This window comes from Indicator indicator, chromosome 18, assembly GCF_027791375.1.
Source record: "Indicator indicator isolate 239-I01 chromosome 18, UM_Iind_1.1, whole genome shotgun sequence".
Lineage (NCBI taxonomy): Eukaryota > Metazoa > Chordata > Aves > Piciformes > Indicatoridae > Indicator > Indicator indicator.
Window position 1 is genome coordinate 3,042,255 of NC_072027.1, and position 20,843 is coordinate 3,063,097.

Sequence of the window (20,843 nt, forward strand, 5' to 3'; positions counted from 1 at the left end):
CTTTTGCACATCTCTAAAACGCCTAGTCAATTTTTTTCCCCCATAAAAAGATGTTATCTATTCAAAAGGCCTTGGAATTGTTCAGAAGTATGGAAAACCAACTCTTGCTTATAGCTCTGCAAGGACGAAAGCTCTGAGGAAAGAATGGGGAGAGAGAGGAGATATTTCTGTTTAAAACAAAAAAAGTCTAGCTAAAGAGTTATCAACTTCAATTTGGGTTTAGGATCTCTAGATACCTTACTAATTAGGATGCAGCGTCATTCACAAAGCAGTCAGAAACCTGAGAAAATCAAAGGCAGAGACTGCACTTCTCACAGCACCTGTTGCAATGTTTTCCAACTCTTTGTTTACTGCATCTTATAGATGTGACTCGGTTACAAAACCGCAATTATCTGGGGGGAAGACTTAGATACATTCTGTCCTCAGGTGCACAAGTGCAATGCCACCAGAACTGTACACAAGCACCCAGGTGCTCTTTAGTATCTTAAATGGAAAAGTTTCTTTTAGCATTTCTATTGAAGAAGAACCTTTCCACCTAAATACGTTGTAGGAAGCTTACTGTCCTTTTTCTGATTCCTTTTCCCTTTTTTTACTGGAGCAGCAAAACACTATCATCTGATATATGTGGTACTTTGCATGTAATAGCAGAAAAAAGGCAAGCTAGTAAGAGCCAAGGAAAAGAAAACAAAACAGATAAGCCATGAAAAATGTAATTCAAAACCACACTGGTCATGAAATATGTACAGATGTGCTCAGATTTCTAGTCTGTAGACTAGACCAAATCACAGCATTTATCCAAACTTCCCAACTCTTGCAAAGTGCCCGGCACACTATGTAACAACTTTTTGCAGACCAAAATCTTTTGTAAAATATTGAAAATTTCATAATCCCACATGAAACTCTAAAACTGTTAAATGACCCTGAGGTCATTAACAGCTAGGATGACATTAGAGAATGTTCCTGGACACAATCAACTGTCACAAGATGAATCTCCTTTTAAAAGCTGGCCAAGCAACTACTTCCCTTTCCCCAGATGGCCTTTATTAGCACAGCTCGTCTCACAGAGCACTACAACTTCACGGGTCGCTCAGGTAAGCATCTGAGCTTGGTTCTTTTCTTATTTTAAAAACTTTGTTCCAAGAAAGTAAAGCTTTTAAAGAGGTATTGTTTCACTGTTGTTCAGTTCTGTTCCCAACAGAAGACCATTTACAGATTGTCTCTAAAAACCACGCTGTCTTCTAAGGCTGGCACAAAAATCTGGTCTTTACAGCGCCTGCTGGGAAGGGGGCACCTTGTGAGCTGTCTGGTTTTCCCCGGGTACTTCACATGGTATTTATTCTCGGCGTGTCCTTGCTGCACGGTGGATGCGGTTCTGCGAATGAAGCAGTGCCGCAGTGTCACCTAGTGGGAAGTTCTGCTTGCTGCCTGTATTTACAGAACTCACAAAGACAAAAAGGAAAATCCGTGTGTTGTTTTTACCCGCTTTCTGATATCTCACGTTTCAGTCCACTATACTATTAAAAGAGCCTATTTATTTAGTTATTTCCTAATGCTGTTTTTACTCAACCAGCATTCACTGAGACCAGTGCACAAGGGGAAGGATGATTTAATGGTGTGAGGAATGGGGAGGGAGGGAATTGCACAATTCAAGCAAGGAACATTTTATTGGTATTTGATGTTGCTGCACTGGAAGACGAGTTTTGATAGTTTATTGCCAGAATGCCAGTGGAAAGTGGATCCAGCTCTACTCAGAAACCACTGAATTCTTCTTGCTAAATACTGGGATTTGTATTGCTCTGTGAAACATACTGCTGTTAAACAGATGACACACTGGAATGGGGGCTTTTTAATGTTATTCCAGCTACACTTGGTATCTATTACTACCAGCCTTTTAAAGGGCAAAACTTTGGCTAGCTCACTTGCAGCATAACCTGTTTTGCTGATTGGAGAGGTTATAGGAATGCAAGGTATAACTGACAGCTAATCATGAAAGCTCACCCTTTGGCATACAGTGGCATTTTCGATGATTTTAAATATTTCAAGTGTGGTTCTTCTGAAATGTTAAATGTCAAAAAAGGTTTCTTAAAACATTATCTAAAAAAAATGAATAGGAATTAACCGAATCAACTGTCTTGCTAAGCACAACTGCATGAAAATTAACATTCCTTTCAATATCACTAAACAGAAATAATATTGCTTCTCCTGTTTAAAAATTATTTGTTTTCCATTTTGCCTAGCAGGCTTTTTATAATTTCCTGATTAAAGTAGGAATCGTTCAGGACTGATATTTTTCTACATTTTTAATTTGCCATTATTTCAATATTTCAGTTGTGATTCCCCCTTCTTTCCCCCTTAAGAAGAAAGAGGAGGAGGGATAGTAAAACCAAACAAGGCCATGCAAGATCTGCATGAAAAAGGAACTGAATTTCACTCAGCTCAAACAGCTTCATAATGATACTTTTTCTTTAGAAGCATCTTGTTGCTTTCTATGGTTAGGAAAAGGAAAAAGCAATAACTTAGTCACTTAGTTCCCTGACTTACTTTTCAGTAAGCCCTAACAATTTTAACTCTCAAAGATTCTACTCTTGTGATTACACAGAATTGACATTTATGTACTCTGGCAGACCTAGACAAGCCATGGTGGGCTTTCAAAAGAAAACGTTGTTCATCTTCACATGAGTAGAAAGAGATGAACCAGTGGTTTGTAAAGAGACTATAGTGGTGAAATATCATCTGCAAAAGAGAGAAATAAAACTAAGCCTACTCTCAAAGCTAAAAGTGAACAGTGTTATTCATGCATAGTGCCTCTGCCTGAAAAATCTGTGAATTGAAACCAGTGTAACAGAAAAAAATAAAATTAAAAAAAATATATATTGTTAATGTACTTAAAGTCATGTCCTGTATAACCAAATCCTTTTTGGCTTCCCCAAAAGGCTCAATTCTTAGAAAATTGTATTTTGTAGACAAAACAAGCCTCTTACAATGTTATGAGAGTTCTTACTTGCTTTAATACAAGAAGTGTGAGGAAAGAGGGTATTTAATGCATTCAGTGGCTGACTTCATACCATTTAAAAATCATTTTGACCAAATAGTATCAAATTCAACACAATTAAATCACATGGCTGTGTAACAAAAAAAATGTAGCAAATTGCTTATTCACAGGATAAACTTTCCTACTCAATCTCAGCAGATATCTGAAATAAAGTAATTGAACGTTTCTTTTATGGTAACATATGAAAATATGATCACAAACTACAGTGTGGGTTTACTTAATATTTTTACAAAGTAGCTACAAGGCTGTAAAGAATCTTTAAAGGCTGTAAAAATGAGTTTGATGTAGCAGTACCTTATGGGAGCAATGTACCTCTCAAGCTAAATAGGAGTCTGGGTTTGCTCGTATTTTTTCTGTCACCAAACTTTTACACCCTGTTCTTCAGATGTATTGAAAAAGAGACATTATTTCAATGTTCTAGAACTCTGCTTTGCTTCTCTAGCCAATATTGCCCTGACTTACTACTGTCAACACAGTATTAAAGGCAGAAAACCAAGTCAAACAGAGGCATATTCACAGTCAGCTGGAAGATAGCAACCTACAAAGCTCTTAGGCATTGCTTCTTCATAAACACAGCCAAGCACTGCTGGAGACCACAAGATGGAGTAAAACTTATTTCTAGAACCTTTTAGCAAAAGTAGCTTCAAGCCTATGCTTAGCTCTTACGAATCATGGGTGAATAAGAAGGTGCTGATCTCTAAATTCTCCACAAAAACCAAAGAGCTTCCCTGTGCTTTGTGGAATAAAAGTTGTTAAATTCTCAGTGTAGTCTGTAAGACAGAATGTACCTTAAAATGGCTTAGAGGTGGACAGTAAGATACAGAACTGAAGATTGATTTTGCTTCAAGATACTGAAAATGATCTTCAATTCTCCCATTCCTTTGTCCTTCTCATAGTTCTTAACAACAAACCCCTGCTTCCTCCATATAGAAAAAAAAAAAGGCATCATCTACTATCTCATGACTAAATGAGTGATGTGTTTCAAACACATACACTTGCTGGATGGAAAATTTGATAATACACTATGCATCAGTAGGCTACATCAATATTTGAGAAACCCAGTCAGATCAAATTTTCATGCCAGGCCAACTTCAGTTCTTTCATGACAGATCTTTTCTACCCAATAACAGGCCAAATGCATTAATGAAGAAGCCTTATTGACTACATTTATTTCGTAATGTCACTGATGCAAGCAAGCACTTTCCACAATAGTTCCACCATTTTAATCAAGTTATGATGGCTTGAATTATAGGCAGACTAACAAAGATCTCTTTAAGTTGTCACAACTTAACTGTATAAATCTGAGATGTCAAGATATTACACATTGATTCTATGATTCTATGATTCTTAGAATCAAGAAGGCTGGAAGAGACCTCAAAGATCATCGAGTCCAACCTCTCACCCTACACCTCATGACTATCTAAACCATGGCACCAAGTGCCACGTCCAATCCCCTCTTGAACACCTCCAGGGATGGTGACTCCACCACCTCCCTGGGCAGCACATTCCAATGGCCAACCACTCTCTCTGTGAAGAACTTTCTCCTCACCTCCAGCCTAAACCTCCCCTGGCGCAACTGAAAATGCTATTTGGGAACACAGCAATAAAAAGCTTAGAGGGGATCTTATTAATGTCTATAAATATCTGAGGGGTGGGTGTCAAGATGAAGGTGACAATCTCTTTTCCGTGGTGCCCAGTAATAGGACAAGGAACACCAGCTGGAACACAGGAAGCTTCACCTCAACAGAAACGTCTTTGCTGTGAGGGTGATAGATCACTGGAGCAGCCTACCCAGACAGGTTGTGGAGTCTCCTTCTCTGGAGACTTTTCAAAACCCGTCTGGATGCATTCCTGTGTGACCTGCCCTGTGCCATCCTGCTTTGGCAGGGGGGTTGGACTCGATTATTTCTGGAAGTCCCTTCTAATCCCTAACATTCTACGGTTCCATGATTCTACAACTTGTTTAAAAGTAACCTCTTTCTTCGTCCCGTCCCCCATCTCTGCCCCCTTGGAAACTACCCCGTGCTGTGCTGGAAGACCTCGTTGGCAGCCTGCTCCTGCGCGCACCAGCCTCAGAAGGCTGTGCCGGCTGCCGGGTGCCTGCCTTCCCCCGGAGCCGCGGCCGGCGGGCAGGGCGCGGGGCGGGCAGGGCGCGGGGCGGGCAGGGCGCGGGGCGGGCGGCTCGATTGCTCACGACTGGTGTCATATGACTCGCTAAAGATGGCTGAAGGGGAGAGCTGCACCGCATCCGCCGCGCAAATAAAAGAAGACTTCGAGATTATCGACAAAAAACAGATTCCTAGCACGACTGAGTTGAAAAACGAGGCAAAAGAGAAAACGGAGGAAGGGAGATGGTCTGCCCCTATCCTGTCGCTGGCCAAGAAAGCCTCAGAAAACTTAGCGCTGAGCTACGGCAACGCTCTGAAGTCTGCATCTTTGGTAGGATTCATACCCAAACCAGTCAGCAATGACAGCACAGCAAAAACAAGTATGGTGACGCTTATTCAGTACACTTGCTTTTATCGTGCGCCAATAAGTTTGCTCCAGTAAGTGGTGTTGGGCAGTGGCAGTGATGCGTGGCTATTACTTGAAATTTATTTTCTTTAAAACTGATGCTGCAAGGTTTGATTTAAGCAAAGTTATAAGAACAACACAGATGTAGAACCTATTAGAATTGTAAGAATCCTAAACTCTTAATATTTGGGGTCAAATTACTTTAATTTTTGTGCAGTAAGCTTTTACCTAATTCCTTTTCTCTCTTCAAGTTCAGCTTAGCAGCAGCCTGACTGATCTAAGCAATTTATTGTCCTTGCAAGGTGTGCAGCTTCAGACTGTGCTTCTTGTAGAGCTTTCATGTCAGAAAGGGATCAGGTGAACTAAGATACAGATTTGCTGGAAATTAGTTTTTAAGTGCACTAAAAGTGCCTTCTGCTTAACCACAGCCTGCTTTATTAGAGATCTGTATCCATGCATATAGCAGCCATACAGATTTGTGGGACAGGTCTCTTAGAACTGCATTAAAAGGGCTTTAGTTGGATTTGTATGGAAATTAAATCTCAGTGATGTTCATAACATGGAAACAAAAGCATTCAAATGCAGCAGTAATGAGGCCTGGAGTCTTGTACTCCAGGTCCTCGGACTAGCACTTGATGGTCTTGGAGCCATGGCGCTGTTTTGCAAACTGGTGCTGACTTTTTTAACGCTATCAAGTATTCAAACTGAAGTTGTGTGGGGGTGAATGCATGGTGCAAAAAGTTACTGCTGATGGACATTCTTTTTTTTTTTTTTAATTGTGAAAAATCCTCAGTGTGGTGTAGTCTGAGTCTAAGATCCCTTCTGTCCAGACAAAACTAGATTTCTTGTCTTTCCCTGCATCTCTTAAGTCTCACACCAACTTCTCACAGACTTGTTGGCTGGAAGCCCACCTTGAGCACCTGGGATCTAATCTGACAAAGGGCAGAATATCCCATGTTCGTCAGATGCATTTGGAATAATGCTGTGAATAGATATAATCCAAAACAGCATACAGCACTTCTGCTTGCTACTTCAGCTTTGTTGATCAGCTGTAATCTGTGAGGCACACTATGCAGCCATATAGAAAGGAACATCATAGAGTCAGTGTCTGCCATTAAAGAAGTTATGTCCTGCATTGCAGAGAAGGCTGGGAGCTACAAAACTAAACACCACAAACCTTGCAGCCTTAAAGACCAAGAGATGGAGAACTCTTAGCTTTTCTTCCTGCTTCAGTGTTTTCACACTTCAAAGTGTGCTGAATAATTACAGTAAACAAGGCATGGGGCTTCAAAAAGATGTTAACCCGAACCTGTTGAATTGAAGGAGATAGGAGGCTGTGTGACTGCATTCTTTAAGATTGCAGCACAACGTCTGTGATCTTTTGCACTTGGGTAACTTGATTCCTCATCTCAGAGGCTTGGCTTGTTAATATGTCTGATACCTGTCCATTTTGCATGTACCATCTTGTACAGTTTGCAAAAGATGTACTCAAGTGTGTAAATTTACAACAGTCTAAAAATACTGTTCAAGCAATTGCTTAATACAGTCCCTTACTAAGACACTGTTTAATTTAAATTTGTGAATATAAAGGACGTTTCATTCACAGTCTCAGGGGGTTTGTTTTGTTGTGTTCTGTTTTTACTAAGTCTTGTAGATAACACGATACACATCTCGAGCAAGACTTACAAGCAAAGTATTCCTGATAGAGTGAAAATCCAAGTTTAGGAAATCAAAGTAAGTTGATACAGAAACATCCCAGTACCCAAAGAAAGCCACTCATTTTTCTGGTTTTGCAGTCAGCTTTTTTTTTTTTTTCTGGTCCTGATGTGTAACCTGATAATATTGACACCAAAATTCAAAACATTACAGCCCTTTTAATCCTGTCTCAGGACATGATATGCAATTTCAAAGCGCCCACTACACTGACTGTAGTCAGATACAAGTGGCTACTGAGAAGAGAGGACTTTGTGTGCTTTTTGGTTATTAATTTGATTAGAATTAGTTTCCAGCCTTCTCATACAAGTTTTGCTCGCTTTGAATTGCAAGTTAACATTCTGTGTACAAAAAGAAAGGTAATAGTGAAAGTCAGTACTGAGGAGGCTTTCATATAGTGTTAGGGATAGTATTAACAATGTGGCACTTGACTGACTGGGGCTTTACCTATTGGACCTGGTCCTCTGCAGCTGCTGTTTCTGCGAGTAGGACCATGTGTGATGCGCGGATGACAGCAGATTCTCCTAATGCCCCGGCGCTGGCTCAAATCATCATTTAGATGGCTACTGGTCAGCGACTGGCAGCATCTGTCAGAACCTGATGTGGGCTGAACGGAAAGTAATTCATGACAGCCTGGTTTTCGCTCTCCTTCACGTTTGAAGGAGGAAAGCCTGTCCCGCCTTGGCGGGGAGGTGCAGCACTAGCTGCCCAACCATGCGCCTGAGAGGAAGCACCCCCCCGGGCGCTGCTAACGCTACGCCACACAAACTCGTTTTAAAATGGCGCCTGGCGCGGCCCGCCCTCGCCACGCAAGATCTCGCGAGAGTGGCCGGGGGTGGTAGTGGCGCTGCGTGCGCCGTTGCCGTGGTAACGCGGCTGCGGAGGGGTCGCCTCGGCCCGCCGCGGGGGGCTGCCCTCAGCCCGACGTAGTCCAGGTGTGGTTTACCCCGCGGCCGCTGAGGCAGCGCTAGGCCTGTAGGTAGCTGCCGTGCCCTCTCCGTGCGGGAGCAGTTGCCGTGCACAACCCTCGGGAGGCAGTGGGTGCTGACAGCGGCCTCGCTGCCCCCGGTGTCTCGATCCGGTGCGGTTGTGGGGATTCACCTGTGTCTTAAACCCAGCTTTTCTCAAGCCGTTCACCTCTGCAAGATGGAGACCAGGACGGGGAGTCACCGAACCTGTCAGCGCTGTGAGGGATCAGGAGGAGCGAGTCTCTAAAAGCAGCTTTTCTCTCTCCACCCGTGTGCCTCCCTGCCCAGGTGCGCGATACCACACCATGGAGGAGCGTGCCAACCTCATGAACATGATGAAGCTCAGTATCAAAATCCTGATCCAGTCGGCCCTGAGTCTGGGCCGGACCTTGGACTCTGACTTCCCTCCCTTGCAGCAGTTCTTCGTGGTGCTGGAGCATTGCCTCAAGCATGGGCTGAAAGGTGGGCACCTGCTCCCCTGCTGAGGAGGGGCTGCTAAATGAGTCTGTGTCGTGTCTTGCCGTGTCTTCAGTTTGGCTTCTGTGTGACCTGAATATTAATCCCATACAGTGTATGATGCTAATCAGTGTGACAGACAGAACTATGTGGTTACCTTGTATTTTGTGCCTCCTAAGCTCTCTGGGTATTTTTAATACCCCTTTTTCATTGACATATTAGGAGCTGGTAAGATAGAGTAAAACATAGACTAAATTTTGTAATTCTGCATTTGGAAGCCTGTCACATTTCCTCACAATCATCTCTGTATAATTCCTTTAGTGAAGAAGACTTTTATTGGACAGAACAAATCCTTCTTTGGTCCTTTGGAGCTAGTAGAAAAACTTTGTCCTGAGGCATCAGATATCGCAACTAGTGTTAAAAATCTGCCAGAGTTGAAGTAAGTTGATTGTTGGGGGTGATGCATTTCACTTGTACTTCTGGGAAAAGAAATCCTTCCTGTACTGTCCCTGCCATTCTTAAAGAGCTCTTGTTCCCAAAGAAAAGAATAGAGTGTGTAGGAGGCACTGACTTCTCCAGGAGATGAGGATATCTCAGAATACTCAGTGCTTCGCATTCCAACAATTGCTGTCAGATAAGAAAGTGTCTGTAACCTTGCTAAAGATAACCATAAAGTCTTCACATATACTTTTTTTCTTCCTCTTTTATGACTTTGTGTCATTTTGTGCATGTGTTAGTATTTGTGTAAATCAGGATTATGGAAGGAGACTAGCTTGAGTGCCAGGATGCATCAATAGTTGGGTTATGATGGTAGTTGAAAATATGTATGTCTTTCCAAGTTAGGAAGACTTTACAATAGCCTTTCCCTTTGCTGAAGCAATGGGATATACTTAAATGCTTCTGGAGAGATTTTATTTCCCCAGGGATTTTACTTTCAGATTGTGGGGTTTTTTTTAGTAAATAACAACCTTTATCTCCTTTTGTAGAGGGAGAATTTGGAATTGTATAAATCTATGTAATAAAACACTTTGTTTCTACCAACTTTCATTTTAGGACTGCTGTGGGAAGAGGAAGGGCTTGGCTTTACCTAGCACTCATGCAAAAGAAACTGGCAGATTATCTGAAAGTGCTCTTGGACCATAAACATCTATTAAGGTAACAGTGCAGCTGTATGTAGATTGTACTCTCAAATCACTGGAACCTTGCATTGCTCTAGTAAGAGGCCATCAGTGGGCCAGTTTAACTTTAAGCTTGTTCTTGTAACCTTCAGAGGAGCAAACTGTTCATTGCTTTTGCAGTGAAACTGGTGAGGAATGACTCTGAGAGTTCTGCATTTCTGCTTTGTGCAGTAAAATAGTGAGAAGGGGCTGATGAGCTGAGCTGTGTAAGCTGCTGTTTGCATGGTTTTAGTGAGAATTGTTTGATGTAGAGTGACAGTTATAACATTTCTTCTAGTGAATTTTATGAACCTGATGCGTTGATGATGGAGGAGGAAGGAGCAGTCATTGTGGGTCTGCTAGTTGGACTGAATGTTATTGATGCAAACCTGTGCTTGAAAGGAGAAGACTTGGATTCCCAGGTGAAGATTAAAGGTTAAATAAGATCAGTTGGTATAAGATTCTAGTAGAACGAAGCACATCCATAAATGCTTTGCTGAGATGGGTCCAGAATTCTGCCCAGAATGCACTGTGTTGAAACTTGTCATATTTCCCACCCCCAATCAAAATAAGTATAACAGGGTCCATGTCTTGAAGTAGTATTTTATAGAACTGCTGCCAAAAATAATAACTGCTAGAAAACTGAGTACACTGAATATGGTTATTTTGATGCTTTTATGACAAGCACTAACTTGCACATTCGCTTCAGCTAGGAACCATCTAGCTATTACCTGTCTCTCTAAACTTACACTTCAGATTTTAACCTGTTTCCAATTCAAAGTACTACTGCTTCTAAGCACAATTGCACTGTAAAAGTGTGTTAATATCCTCAATATATTTTTCAGGTTGGAGTGATTGATTTTTCCTTGTACCTTAAGGAAACACAGGACAGCGATGGCAAACAGTATGTATGGTGAAGTGGTGTTTCTAAATTATGTTTTTAATAGAACAGACCTGTCAGACAGTCTGTGGGAGTACATGAGTGCTAGCTATTTCAAACTCCTTTAATCAACCAAAAAAAAAAAAAGAGAATCCAAAATAGGTTCTGTTAACTAAACAAAAGTATTAGTTTTCAGAGGTTGAGCCCATGGCAATTTTAACAGCACAGCATGGAGAATCTGTGTGTAGAGCTGGGACCAAATTAAAAGCACCCAAAGTTATAGATGGCCTTTTTACTTGGTTTGAGGAGACATGATGTGCCAGGTCACCCACTGCTTTGCTTCTAAGCACTGTTTCAGAAATGCTCTCAATTAAATAGCTCTCTTTGTGAGACAAAAAAAAAAAAAGTAATTTTAGGTGAATTAGAGATTGCAGCTGTGAGCAAGCATCACTGTATCTAGGATCCTTATAGTAAATAGAGGGGCCTTCATAGTTTGTGTGCTTCTGTCACTTCAGAGCACTTTACTGTTTAGCTGCAGAGAAGACACAGGGAAACAGCTGGTTTGTCTCCATAGTGCTTCCAGTCCAGCTGAGGCACAAGTATCTTTACAAGAAACAGAGAAGAGGTTTCAGCTCAGTCTGTGTATCTGTGCTGAAAACCCCAGTGCAACACTTGAGAACGAAGGGATTTCTTCTTGATCACTAAATTCTCCCTTTTACAACTAGAGATGGAGGGATTACAGCTGTCCTTGACCAGAAGCATTATGTGGAAGAACTTAACCGACATCTAAGGTGGGATTTTCCTCTATTCTAATGAACAAACACTTGTCCTGTATAGCTTTTCTGGTATGGCTTTGAATGTCTCTGCTGCCCATCTTACAGATTTTTGTCTGATATTGAAATGCCTTTTCTGATTATTTCCCCAAATCTTAGTTTAATTTTATAATCTTCTAATGATGTATGCAATGCAGAAAACAAGTCTGTGTAATAATAGTTTACCATTTTTGAGATGTACTAGTGATTAAGAGAAGATTGTGGAGCTACTTTTTTACTAGAAAGCTATTACAAGTGCATCTGGAAATTATTATTTGGAGGAAGAGTCTCTGTTCTTCCCCCATAGGTTGCCCATTGGGAGAAGGCCTCACTTACCCTTTTGAACATGAGAGCTGTTGACACTGCAAAAGCCCAGCCAGAAGAGGGCTGCCAACTGTAGGGAAATGCATGGCCCTCTCAGTGCTGAAGAGGGACAGTTGTCCTTCCTCTGGGTTTTTTGACAGCTCACCGAAGTATTTCAATGTGAACAAGTGCAAGATGGTAAAATTGTGTTTGAGAATGGGAATGAATTAGCATTTCTTTTATTGTTCTTGTGCATCTCTTCTCCTTGTTGCAGTTGCACGGTTGCAGATCTTCAAAACAAAATAGACTGCTTAGAAAAGACTAATTCAAAACTCCAGGAAGAGGTTTGTGTCTGATCTGTTAAATATTTCTCATAGCTCTTTTTCATCACAGGCAAAATTCCCTAAGACTATACCTTAGACCTAAAATGTTTGAGTGGATACAAATGAAATGTGGGGGACTGGTAGGACCGGCATGAGGTGACACATGGGGAAAGCTCTGTGGAAAGCTTCTGCACTTATGTCAGCTGTTCAAATGGTTTTGGACACCTCTTTGGTAGCTGAGTTTCCCTGAGTGGCATTGGTGTCTACACCCAAAAGTAACCACACTCCTGTAATGAACACACCTTGTCCCTCTTCCTTCTCTGCACGCAGCTGTGTGTTTATCACAAGGTTCTCAAAACTCGGAAGAAGAGAAGGAAAAGAATCACACTTCCATTAGGAGATTTTCCCTAGCTGGGAACTGAAAGGGGGTGCAGCAGCATGATGATAGTAGTTGTTTGGGGGTTGGTGGTGGTAGGTTTGTATTAATTTGTTTATTTCAGAATGTATCTGTGTAGTCCAATCCTTTTTGGGGTATCTCCACTGGAAAGTGCTGTAAGGTTCCACCAATGAATGTCAGTCCTGACTTGCTAGATGACTTCCAGTTCATACCACAAGTTCCGTAGTGGATTTTAGGCTGTTACACTTGGGATGCATTCCCATGCGCAGTTAATGTTTTAAAATAATTGACGAGAGTGTGAAGTAGAAGTAAACAAATATTTGGCTTAATAGTTTAGGCTGTAGAGTGAGTATAGCTGCAAAAGGGTTGGGCAGCTTTGGGATGAAAGGGGAAGTGAGAAGTGCACCTGCTACAAAGACTGAGCTAGTAACTTTAGAATTCCTCCAGGTGTTTTCCTGCTCGTACAGGGATTCAGTGTAGTTGTGTTCTCTTTACAAACAGCTTGCAGCGGCGACTGACCGCATCGGAGCACTTCAGGAAGAGCAGCAGCAGTTAAAGCAACAAAATGAATTAATTCGAGAACGGAGTGAGAAAAGCGTAGAGGTGGGAAACCTGCTGAAAGATGATGAAGATGCTTCAAATAAGTCATCTGGTTTTGATCAGCTGTAATCAAGCTCTCAAAAGCACTGTGAACCAGAGCACTAAGCACAGTTCAGTGTTGCTGCTGTGCAGATCACTGATTTGTGTGTAGGCTGCTCAGGTGTTAGATTTTGCTTCTTTACTACACACAAACATGTATTTGCAGAAGGGAGAAATTAAAGTATTAGAACAGTTTCTTTTTACTTTTACTGTATTCTTTGAAATTTCAGCTTCTTAGCATTTGCCACCTTACTAATTGTGAAATAGGAGTTAATTAATTGTAAAAGAAGAGTACTTGAGATAGCACACGGAAATACCCTGTTAAACATGACAACCTAAGACACTTTAAATACATAGCTCTGTGATCTTACTGTGTTCAGTTTTGGGCCCCTCACTACAAAAAGGACACTGAATTGCTGGAGCATGTAGAGAAGGCAACAAAGCTGCTGATGGATCTAGAGAACAAGTTTTATGATCATAGGCTGGGGAAAGTGGGGTTGCTTAGTCTGGAGAAGAGGAGGCTGAGGGGAGACCTCAGTGCTCTCTGCGACTACTGAAAGGAGGTTGTGGTAAGGTGGGAGTTGGTCTCTTCTCCTAAGTGACAAGCAGTAGGATGAGAGGAAACAGCCTCAAGTTGTGTCAGGGGAGGTTTAGATTGGATATTAAGAAAAAAGTTTTACTGCAATAGTGGTCAGGCATTGGAACAGAGGCTGCCCAGAGAGGTGCTGGGGTCACCATCCCTGAAGGTGTATACGAAACATTTAGATATAGGGTGTGGTTTAATGGGCATGATGGTTGTGGGTTGGTGGTTGGACTTAATGATCTTAAGGGTCCTTTCCAACTTTTATGATTCTCTGTGGTGTTTTTGCTGTTGTTTCTTGTAGGTAACAAAAGAGGATACAAAAGTGGAATTGGATACTTACAAGCAGTCACGTCAGGGTCTTGATGAAATGTACAGTGACGTTTGGAAGCAGTTGAAAGAAGAAAAAAAAATAAGGATGGTAAGGAAACTTGTCTGTAGAAAGTGAAATGAAAGATAGAGGATTCTGCATGCTTTGAGGTAGCATTCCACGCCTAAGACGTATGCTGTGCCCTTTTTGTAGCTGTTCAGAATTTATAAAGGAATTGCAAGGGACATTGGTCGTTACGAGTCTCTGTAAAGAACTGGAAATTGGGACTTTTGGAATGCTGAAAATAAAAGGTCTTTCCCTGTTTGAGAACCTACCAGCATTATTATAGCAGAGACTAAGATCAAATCACAAGGAGGGGCAGCTGTCTTTGTGGAGGGAAACCTGGTATATGCATGGCAGTCACTTGCACAGTGAAGCTACTGAGTTACACACTGAGCTCCACACTTGATGCCAGCAGGTCTGCACCCTTGCCCTGGGTCTGTGAGGCTGAAGTAGTATTTTGGCCTTACTAATTTAATGTATTGTTTGAAACCTAGTTCTGTGAAGTCTAGCTTGGAATTATCTCAAGAGTAATACATAGTTTGTGTGCTGGGGTTGTGTGGGGTTTGGAAATGGTTATCACTGACATATGACCACATAGCAGTAACTAGGAAATCTCTTTGTAAGGAATTAGAGAAAGAGCTGGAGCTACAGATTGGAATGAAAACAGAAATGGAAATTGCCATGAAACTTCTGGAAAAAGATACTCATGAAAAGCAAGACACTTTAGTTGCACTGCGCCAGCAGTTAGAAGAAGTGAAGGCTATTAACTTGCAGATGTTTCACAAATCTCAGGTATGTGCCTAGCAGAGAACAGAAAGAGCAGCTGCAGTGATGCTCTTGTGTGTTAGTCCTGCCCTGGGGATGCACAGGCACTCGGATGCATCTGACGTAGCGCTCAGATGCAGCAATTTTCTTAAGACTCTTTTAAAATTATGGAGGGAATTGTTTTATTTTTTTATTATGCCTTATTATTGGTATGATACTGGGTATGTGTGGAAGGAAAAGAGGTTTCCTTGAGTGTGCTGCATGTGTGCCTCAAGGTCAGACAGCAAACCCTAAGACAAAAGGAGAGCTGTCACAGGGGAGAAGGTGTTTGCAGAAGTCCTTTGTTCTAGCCACTAAATTATTAGCCTAAAAAATTACGTACTGCAGCCAAGAACTGTCTTTATTCTCTTTCCCAGCTGTGTTACCCAGCCTTTCACCTGTGCCACATGTAAATGTTTACTGCAGAAACCAACAGGTGGCCTCTAACCCAAAAACCCTGGGTTACTTCTGTCTATTTCCTCTAGCCTGTACCCTAGATGGCCAGCTGAGAGCTGTAGCCAGAGGAGAGACAATCCTGGGGATTTGGGGAGAGAGGAACTCTGTGGTCAGGCTGGCCTCTGCAGCTACTGAAACCATTGCTGGTTTAGGTACTGTGTTACATCCCCTTTAGCATGAGACCTGGCTCTCCAGATGCAAGATGGTTAGAGAAATTAAATGACAAACATTTCGCTTTCTGGGCTTGTCATCCTTCCTCAGTCTCTTCCTTACCCTGGCAGCTTTTAGAGTTTGCTTTCTCCAACCTTTGTGTCATGTGTAGGGCAGGGGGCTAGGAGTGTGTTTGTGTGGGTTTTGTTGTTTGGCTGCATTGTGGTGGTTTGTCTTGATTGGTTGTTTTTCAGTTGTAGGAAAAATACACCAATAGGCATTTCTAGAAGCAAGTGATGGCGTAGTAGTGTTCACACAAAATATACAGAGCTTGTCTCTGTTAATGAAGTGAAGGTTAATTAGTCTCCCCCTCCCATATCTGGGGCCAGATATCCACAGGAGATTTTTCTCAATTTTTATGGACTGTTTCCTGTTCAGGCTTTATTCAGGCCTTTGAAAATTCAAAGGGATATAATGGATATTTTTATCCTGCCAATTTCATCTGGTAACTTCTTTCTTCAAGCTCGTTTCTAAAGAGACTTTTTATCTCATAGCTGACCTCATGGGTCAAAACTTAGTACAGTTAAGGTTTTTTTCCTGAGCTCTTTACAAGCTGAGGAGTGTCTGCTCTGGTATTATCAGCATTTTGTTTGTACATTCCAGTTAGACCCAGGCATGGCCTGTGACAAGCTAAACATTCTTTATCTCATGTCAGGCTGTTGTTAAACACTTAACTCTTTGTGCTGTAGAAAACTAACATGTCTCACCTGGAATATCTGCTCACTCCTACAGAATGCAGAGTGTTCATTACAACAGAAAACAGAAGCAATATCCTCTTTTGAAGGAAAAACAAATGAGATGATGTCCTCTATGAAACAAATGGAAGAGAGGTAATAATTACAAGCGCCAAAAGTCAACACTGAAGTCAATAGAAAGTTTCCATCTGAAACCTGTACAAGATGACCTTCCACACACTGTGCACATTTGGGCCTGTGTGCCAGCACAATGTACTTGTTCCTTTCTCCACCCTCTGTGCTTGCCTGTTCTCTTTTCCCAGGAAATCATGCCCACGACTGACCCCTTCCAAAGCCATGGCTTTTTCCATAGACAGGCAGGCTGTTTAAAAACGTGTTGGCTTCAGTTTAAGGACTCTCACTTTTGGGGTTTGTGCTGAAACAGTTGCTTTCAAAAGTTGTTGTTTGGTTGCTTTTTCCCACTATCATTTTCAGTTCAAACTCTGTTTAGTGAAAGAACAGAATCATAAAATGGTCTAGGTTGGAAGGGACCTCCAAAGGTCATCAAGTCCAACTCTCTTTGCATTCAGCAGGGACATCCTCAACTAGATTGGGTTATGCCCAGAGTCCTACTGAGCCTCACCTTGAATATCTCCAGGGATGGAGCCCAAACCACCTCCTTGGGCAACCGGTTCCAGTGTTCCGATACCCTCATGTTAAAGAGCTTGTTCCTGACATCCAAATGAGGAGATGCAGGTTAATTGACAACTAACATTCCTTACCTTGTAGGTTGCAGCATGCAGAAAAGGCAAGGCAGGCTGCAGAAGAAAGGTGCACCAAGATGAAGCAGGAGCTTGCTGACAGGCTTGACGCTTGTCGGCAACAGATGTCCCATCTGGACAGCAAATGGTACTTAATCCAATCAGGGCTTTTCCTTCCCTTCTGCTGGTTCCTTACAAAATGCTTTCTACTCCTTTTGTGCTAAGGTCTGAAGAGGGGCAGGTTTGAATCCTGGGGGGTTCAGCAACTCTTGACAGCAGTGTGCAAGTTGTAGGAGAGCACAGCACTTCTGTACAGTGCAGGTAGCATGAGGATTTTGAAGTGCTTGTCCCAGAAACACCAGTTGAGAGCATGGAGTGCCAGTAGGGATCTGGCATTTCTGACTCACAGTGGAGCTTTCAGTTGCTGGTTTACTGCATCAGGGCATGGGTACAGCCATGCTTGTAAGCTGAGCACAGCTACTCATCCTGTCATCCAAACAGACTGGGGGTTTGGGAGGCCTTTGGGGAGCATCCTGGTGTTCTTAACGGATTTCTCTAAAGATTTCTAATACTTACAGAAAATGCTTCTTTCACTGTTCAGGTGTCAGGGTTTACACACAGGTAATCAAATATGTACTTTTGGGGATTGGTTTGGTGGTTTGGGTTGGTGTTTCTTTGGCTGATCTTTTTCTTCTTTTAGCCATTCATTGCTTCTTTTCTCTGACCTGAAAATGCTAATGCAGTTTTTGATGTCTGCTGCCATAACATCCCTGTTCTTTCTTCCTCCCGAACACCACTCTAGCTTTTGTCCTCTTTTGTCTCGTACTGTTGCTATTCTTACATGCTATAAATTTTTTTTCTGCTATAAGGTTTCTTAGAATGGATTATTTTTATATAGCTCAACTCTGGAAAAGGAGTTAAAATCTGAAAAGGAACAGAGACAATCTTTGCAAAAAGAACTGCACCAAGAGAAGGATGCTACCACTCTGCTCAAAACAGAACTGCAACAAATGGAAGGACTGAAAAAGGTATGTGGCGTGCAAATGTGTCGATGGTCAGGATTAGAGCTGACTCAGAACCAGTGCAATGTTTGCATCTGGAGCAGAGGGTTTCTCCTGGACCGTGTTTCTCTGAGGAGTTTGAGAAGCTTGGCTGGCCACACCAGCCTGCACATGAAATGCTGATGCAAGGCAGAGGCAAAAAAAAAAACCAAAACCCACAAAGCTTTGCAACCCCCTTGGCCAGTCCTGGGCACCTGCCCTGCCTCTGCTGCAGGGGGCTGAGCCACTGTGTGTCAGCAGCCGCAGCTGAGGTGGCAGGGCTGGGGATGAAAGCACTCATCAGCTGTCCTCTGGTGAGGTACTGCTGCTCAGGGTAGAAATGGCAAGCTCAAGGCTTCCAGTGACTGCGAGGTCTTTCAGCTGTATGTAGTAAACATGTTTTGAAGCATTCAGAAAACTGCATGCAATTTATTTTTTAAGCATGAACTTTTTTGTTAGCCTGAAGAGAATTTGTGCCTGTGTATGCAGCAGTCAGGTTTTGAGGACACAATTGTACAACAGTATCTGTGTGCTCACGTGTGGCCATAGGACTGTTGCATTCTAGCTAAGCTCAAGGGTGCTTAAAGTATGAAAATCTTCCTTTTTCTGGTAAATATCGTTACATGGTTTCATTGGTTGTGCAGAACCCTTGGGTAGTTCACTCATGTAATTCTAAAAGTTGAGCCTTGGAGATGAGTAGCTTTGTAAAGGAGCTGGTTCCTGTCAACTGCTGGCTAGCTTGGATAGACTGATTTAGGTCAGCCTTAGCACACCAAAACACTTGATTATGGCCTTGATTTTATAGGAACTGAGAAAACTGCAAGATGAGAAGCAGCACTTAGAGAAGGTCTGTGAAGAGCAGGAGCAAGCTCTTCAAGAAATGGGACTGCACCTCAGCCAGTAAGTTCTAGGAACTGAACTCCTTTGAGTGACATACCCAGGAGCATGGAGGATCAAACTTGTGTAAATAATTTCAAAATTAATTCTGTTATAGAAATCCATGAACATGAAAATTTTGGGAGGAAGTTTCAATTCAGTGTCTGGGTAGTGGAGCAGCAGATAAAACTGAACACAAGTAAATGTAAAGTCATGCAGAGGAAATATTTTTTTTTCCAGATCAAAGTTGAAGATGGAAGATATTAAAGAAGTAAATAAAGCACTAAAGGTACACTCCATTTCATGAGGATTTTGATAGACATAAGGATTTAACACCTTCAAATTTCACCATGGCTCTTGAAAAATACCAACAAAGTTGGTATACTGCCCTTGAATTTTATTTTCTACATTTATTTGTATCTACAATGACATTTTCATTTCAATTTTCTAGGGTCATACCTGGCTGAAGGATGATGAAGCAACACACTGCAAGCAGTGTGAAAAGGAGTTCTCCATCTCCAGAAGGAAGGTTGGTGCTGTTCAGTGGATTCTTTTCTCCTTTTGTTAAGGAAAACAAAAACTGTGCTGTTGCATAGTTTGTTAGGGAAGACTGACACTGCTTCAGGATCGTGTTGGCATGGTAACTGAGAAGAAATTTGGCATTTCCCACCCTAAAAATCATGTCCTTCTGTGTGTGTGGATGCCTTCCCTGCTAGGGAGCTGTTGTGGGCTGTGTTCTCTCATGCTGTGGCTCATCTCCTTTCCCGCTTGAGCTATGTGCACTGAGGACTGCTGCTGCGGTCCTGCTCAGGGGTGTGGGGCAGCTCAGGGTTGCCTGCAAACCAGGCACCAGATTTCCTCCACGAAGAGCCAAGGCTGCGTATGCTCTCCTGAAAGCCTGGGCATGGCTGTGTGGTGATCCAGGGAGCTGCAGAGTCCTCCAGCCCCTGTCCAGGCTTGCTTTGCCTGCCAGCTCCTGGCCGTGGAGGGCAGCTGGGCTGTGCAGGGACCATGCTGCTTGCATTCAGTCCTGCATACAGGCAGAAGTGCTGCTGGGAGGGCTGGGCCTGATGATGTTAGTGGACTTTGAAAGCTTTCCTAAAGTCAGAGTTCTCTTCCTGTTGCTCACTTTTAGGCAGCTGTGCTTATTCTGTTTGCAGCACCACTGCAGGAACTGCGGCGACATCTTCTGCAACACTTGTTCCAGTAATGAGCTGGCACTGCCCTCGTACCCTAAACCTGTCCGTGTCTGTGACACTTGTCACACTTTACTCCTTCAGCGCTGTTCGTCCAACTCTTCCTAAGGCTCTCCTGACCCTGCCAGGACAGTTTAACATTGGAAAGTAGCCATTATTTTTTTTATCCTGGATCCCAGGCACTGCTCACGCAGCAGCAGGCTGCCTGCTCTCCAATAGCTTCCACTGTAAGACAGCAGTGTAGAGTAACGTGTAGGGGTTATGCAAGCTAATGGTTCTCCAACTGGAATAATGAAGACTCTTGTATCAGCTGCAATTTCAAGTTCTCCTGGAAACTAAAATGCAAATTCACTTTTCTGATTTTTTTTTAATAGATAATTTGTATTAAAATTTGTATATGGCATTTATAGGTTTATTCCACCACATTCCACATCACTTTGTGCACATTAACTTCGGGTCCTCTCAGATCTTCACTCTAGCTGCTCCTGTTTCTCTCACTGGCTCCTGTACAGTTTTGTATTTGCTACAAGGTCAGAGAAAAGTTGATGAATTGTCTATAGAAAGAGCTTTATGATGTGCGTTGATGAATGTGCCTTCTGTTCACTGCAGTCAAACCCACACCTTGTACTTGTTCCTGAAGTCGTTGTTGCCACACTACA

General features: G+C 42.4%; 1 protein-coding gene across 1 annotated transcript; it reads left to right on the top strand.

Annotated features, from left to right (window-relative positions):
* The first annotated feature begins 5,272 nt into the window (after positions 1–5,272).
* Positions 5,273–20,435, top strand: RUFY1 (RUN and FYVE domain containing 1). Its single transcript, XM_054389023.1, has 18 exons — positions 5,273–5,540; positions 8,536–8,709; positions 9,025–9,142; positions 9,757–9,858; positions 10,159–10,282; positions 10,706–10,764; positions 11,466–11,531; positions 12,130–12,199; positions 13,077–13,178; positions 14,099–14,215; positions 14,792–14,959; positions 16,370–16,467; positions 17,101–17,220; positions 17,971–18,100; positions 18,918–19,012; positions 19,229–19,277; positions 19,440–19,517; positions 20,149–20,435. The coding sequence occupies exons 1-18, from the start codon at positions 5,273–5,275 to the stop codon at positions 20,290–20,292; spliced, it is 2,082 nt and encodes a 693-aa protein (XP_054244998.1). The 3' UTR covers positions 20,293–20,435.
* The last annotated feature ends 408 nt before the right edge of the window (positions 20,436–20,843 follow it).

Bases quoted from the DNA above. Each gene is read 5' to 3' on its own strand.
- RUFY1 (XM_054389023.1), top strand. From the start codon at position 5,273: ATGGCTGAAGGGGAGAGCTGCACCGCATCCGCCGCGCAAATAAAAGAA. The intron at 10,765-11,465 runs GTATGTATGGTG...TTTTACAACTAG, and splicing joins CAGGACAGCGATGGCAAACA to AGATGGAGGGATTACAGCTG. The intron at 19,518-20,148 runs GTTGGTGCTGTT...TTCTGTTTGCAG, and splicing joins TCTCCATCTCCAGAAGGAAG to CACCACTGCAGGAACTGCGG.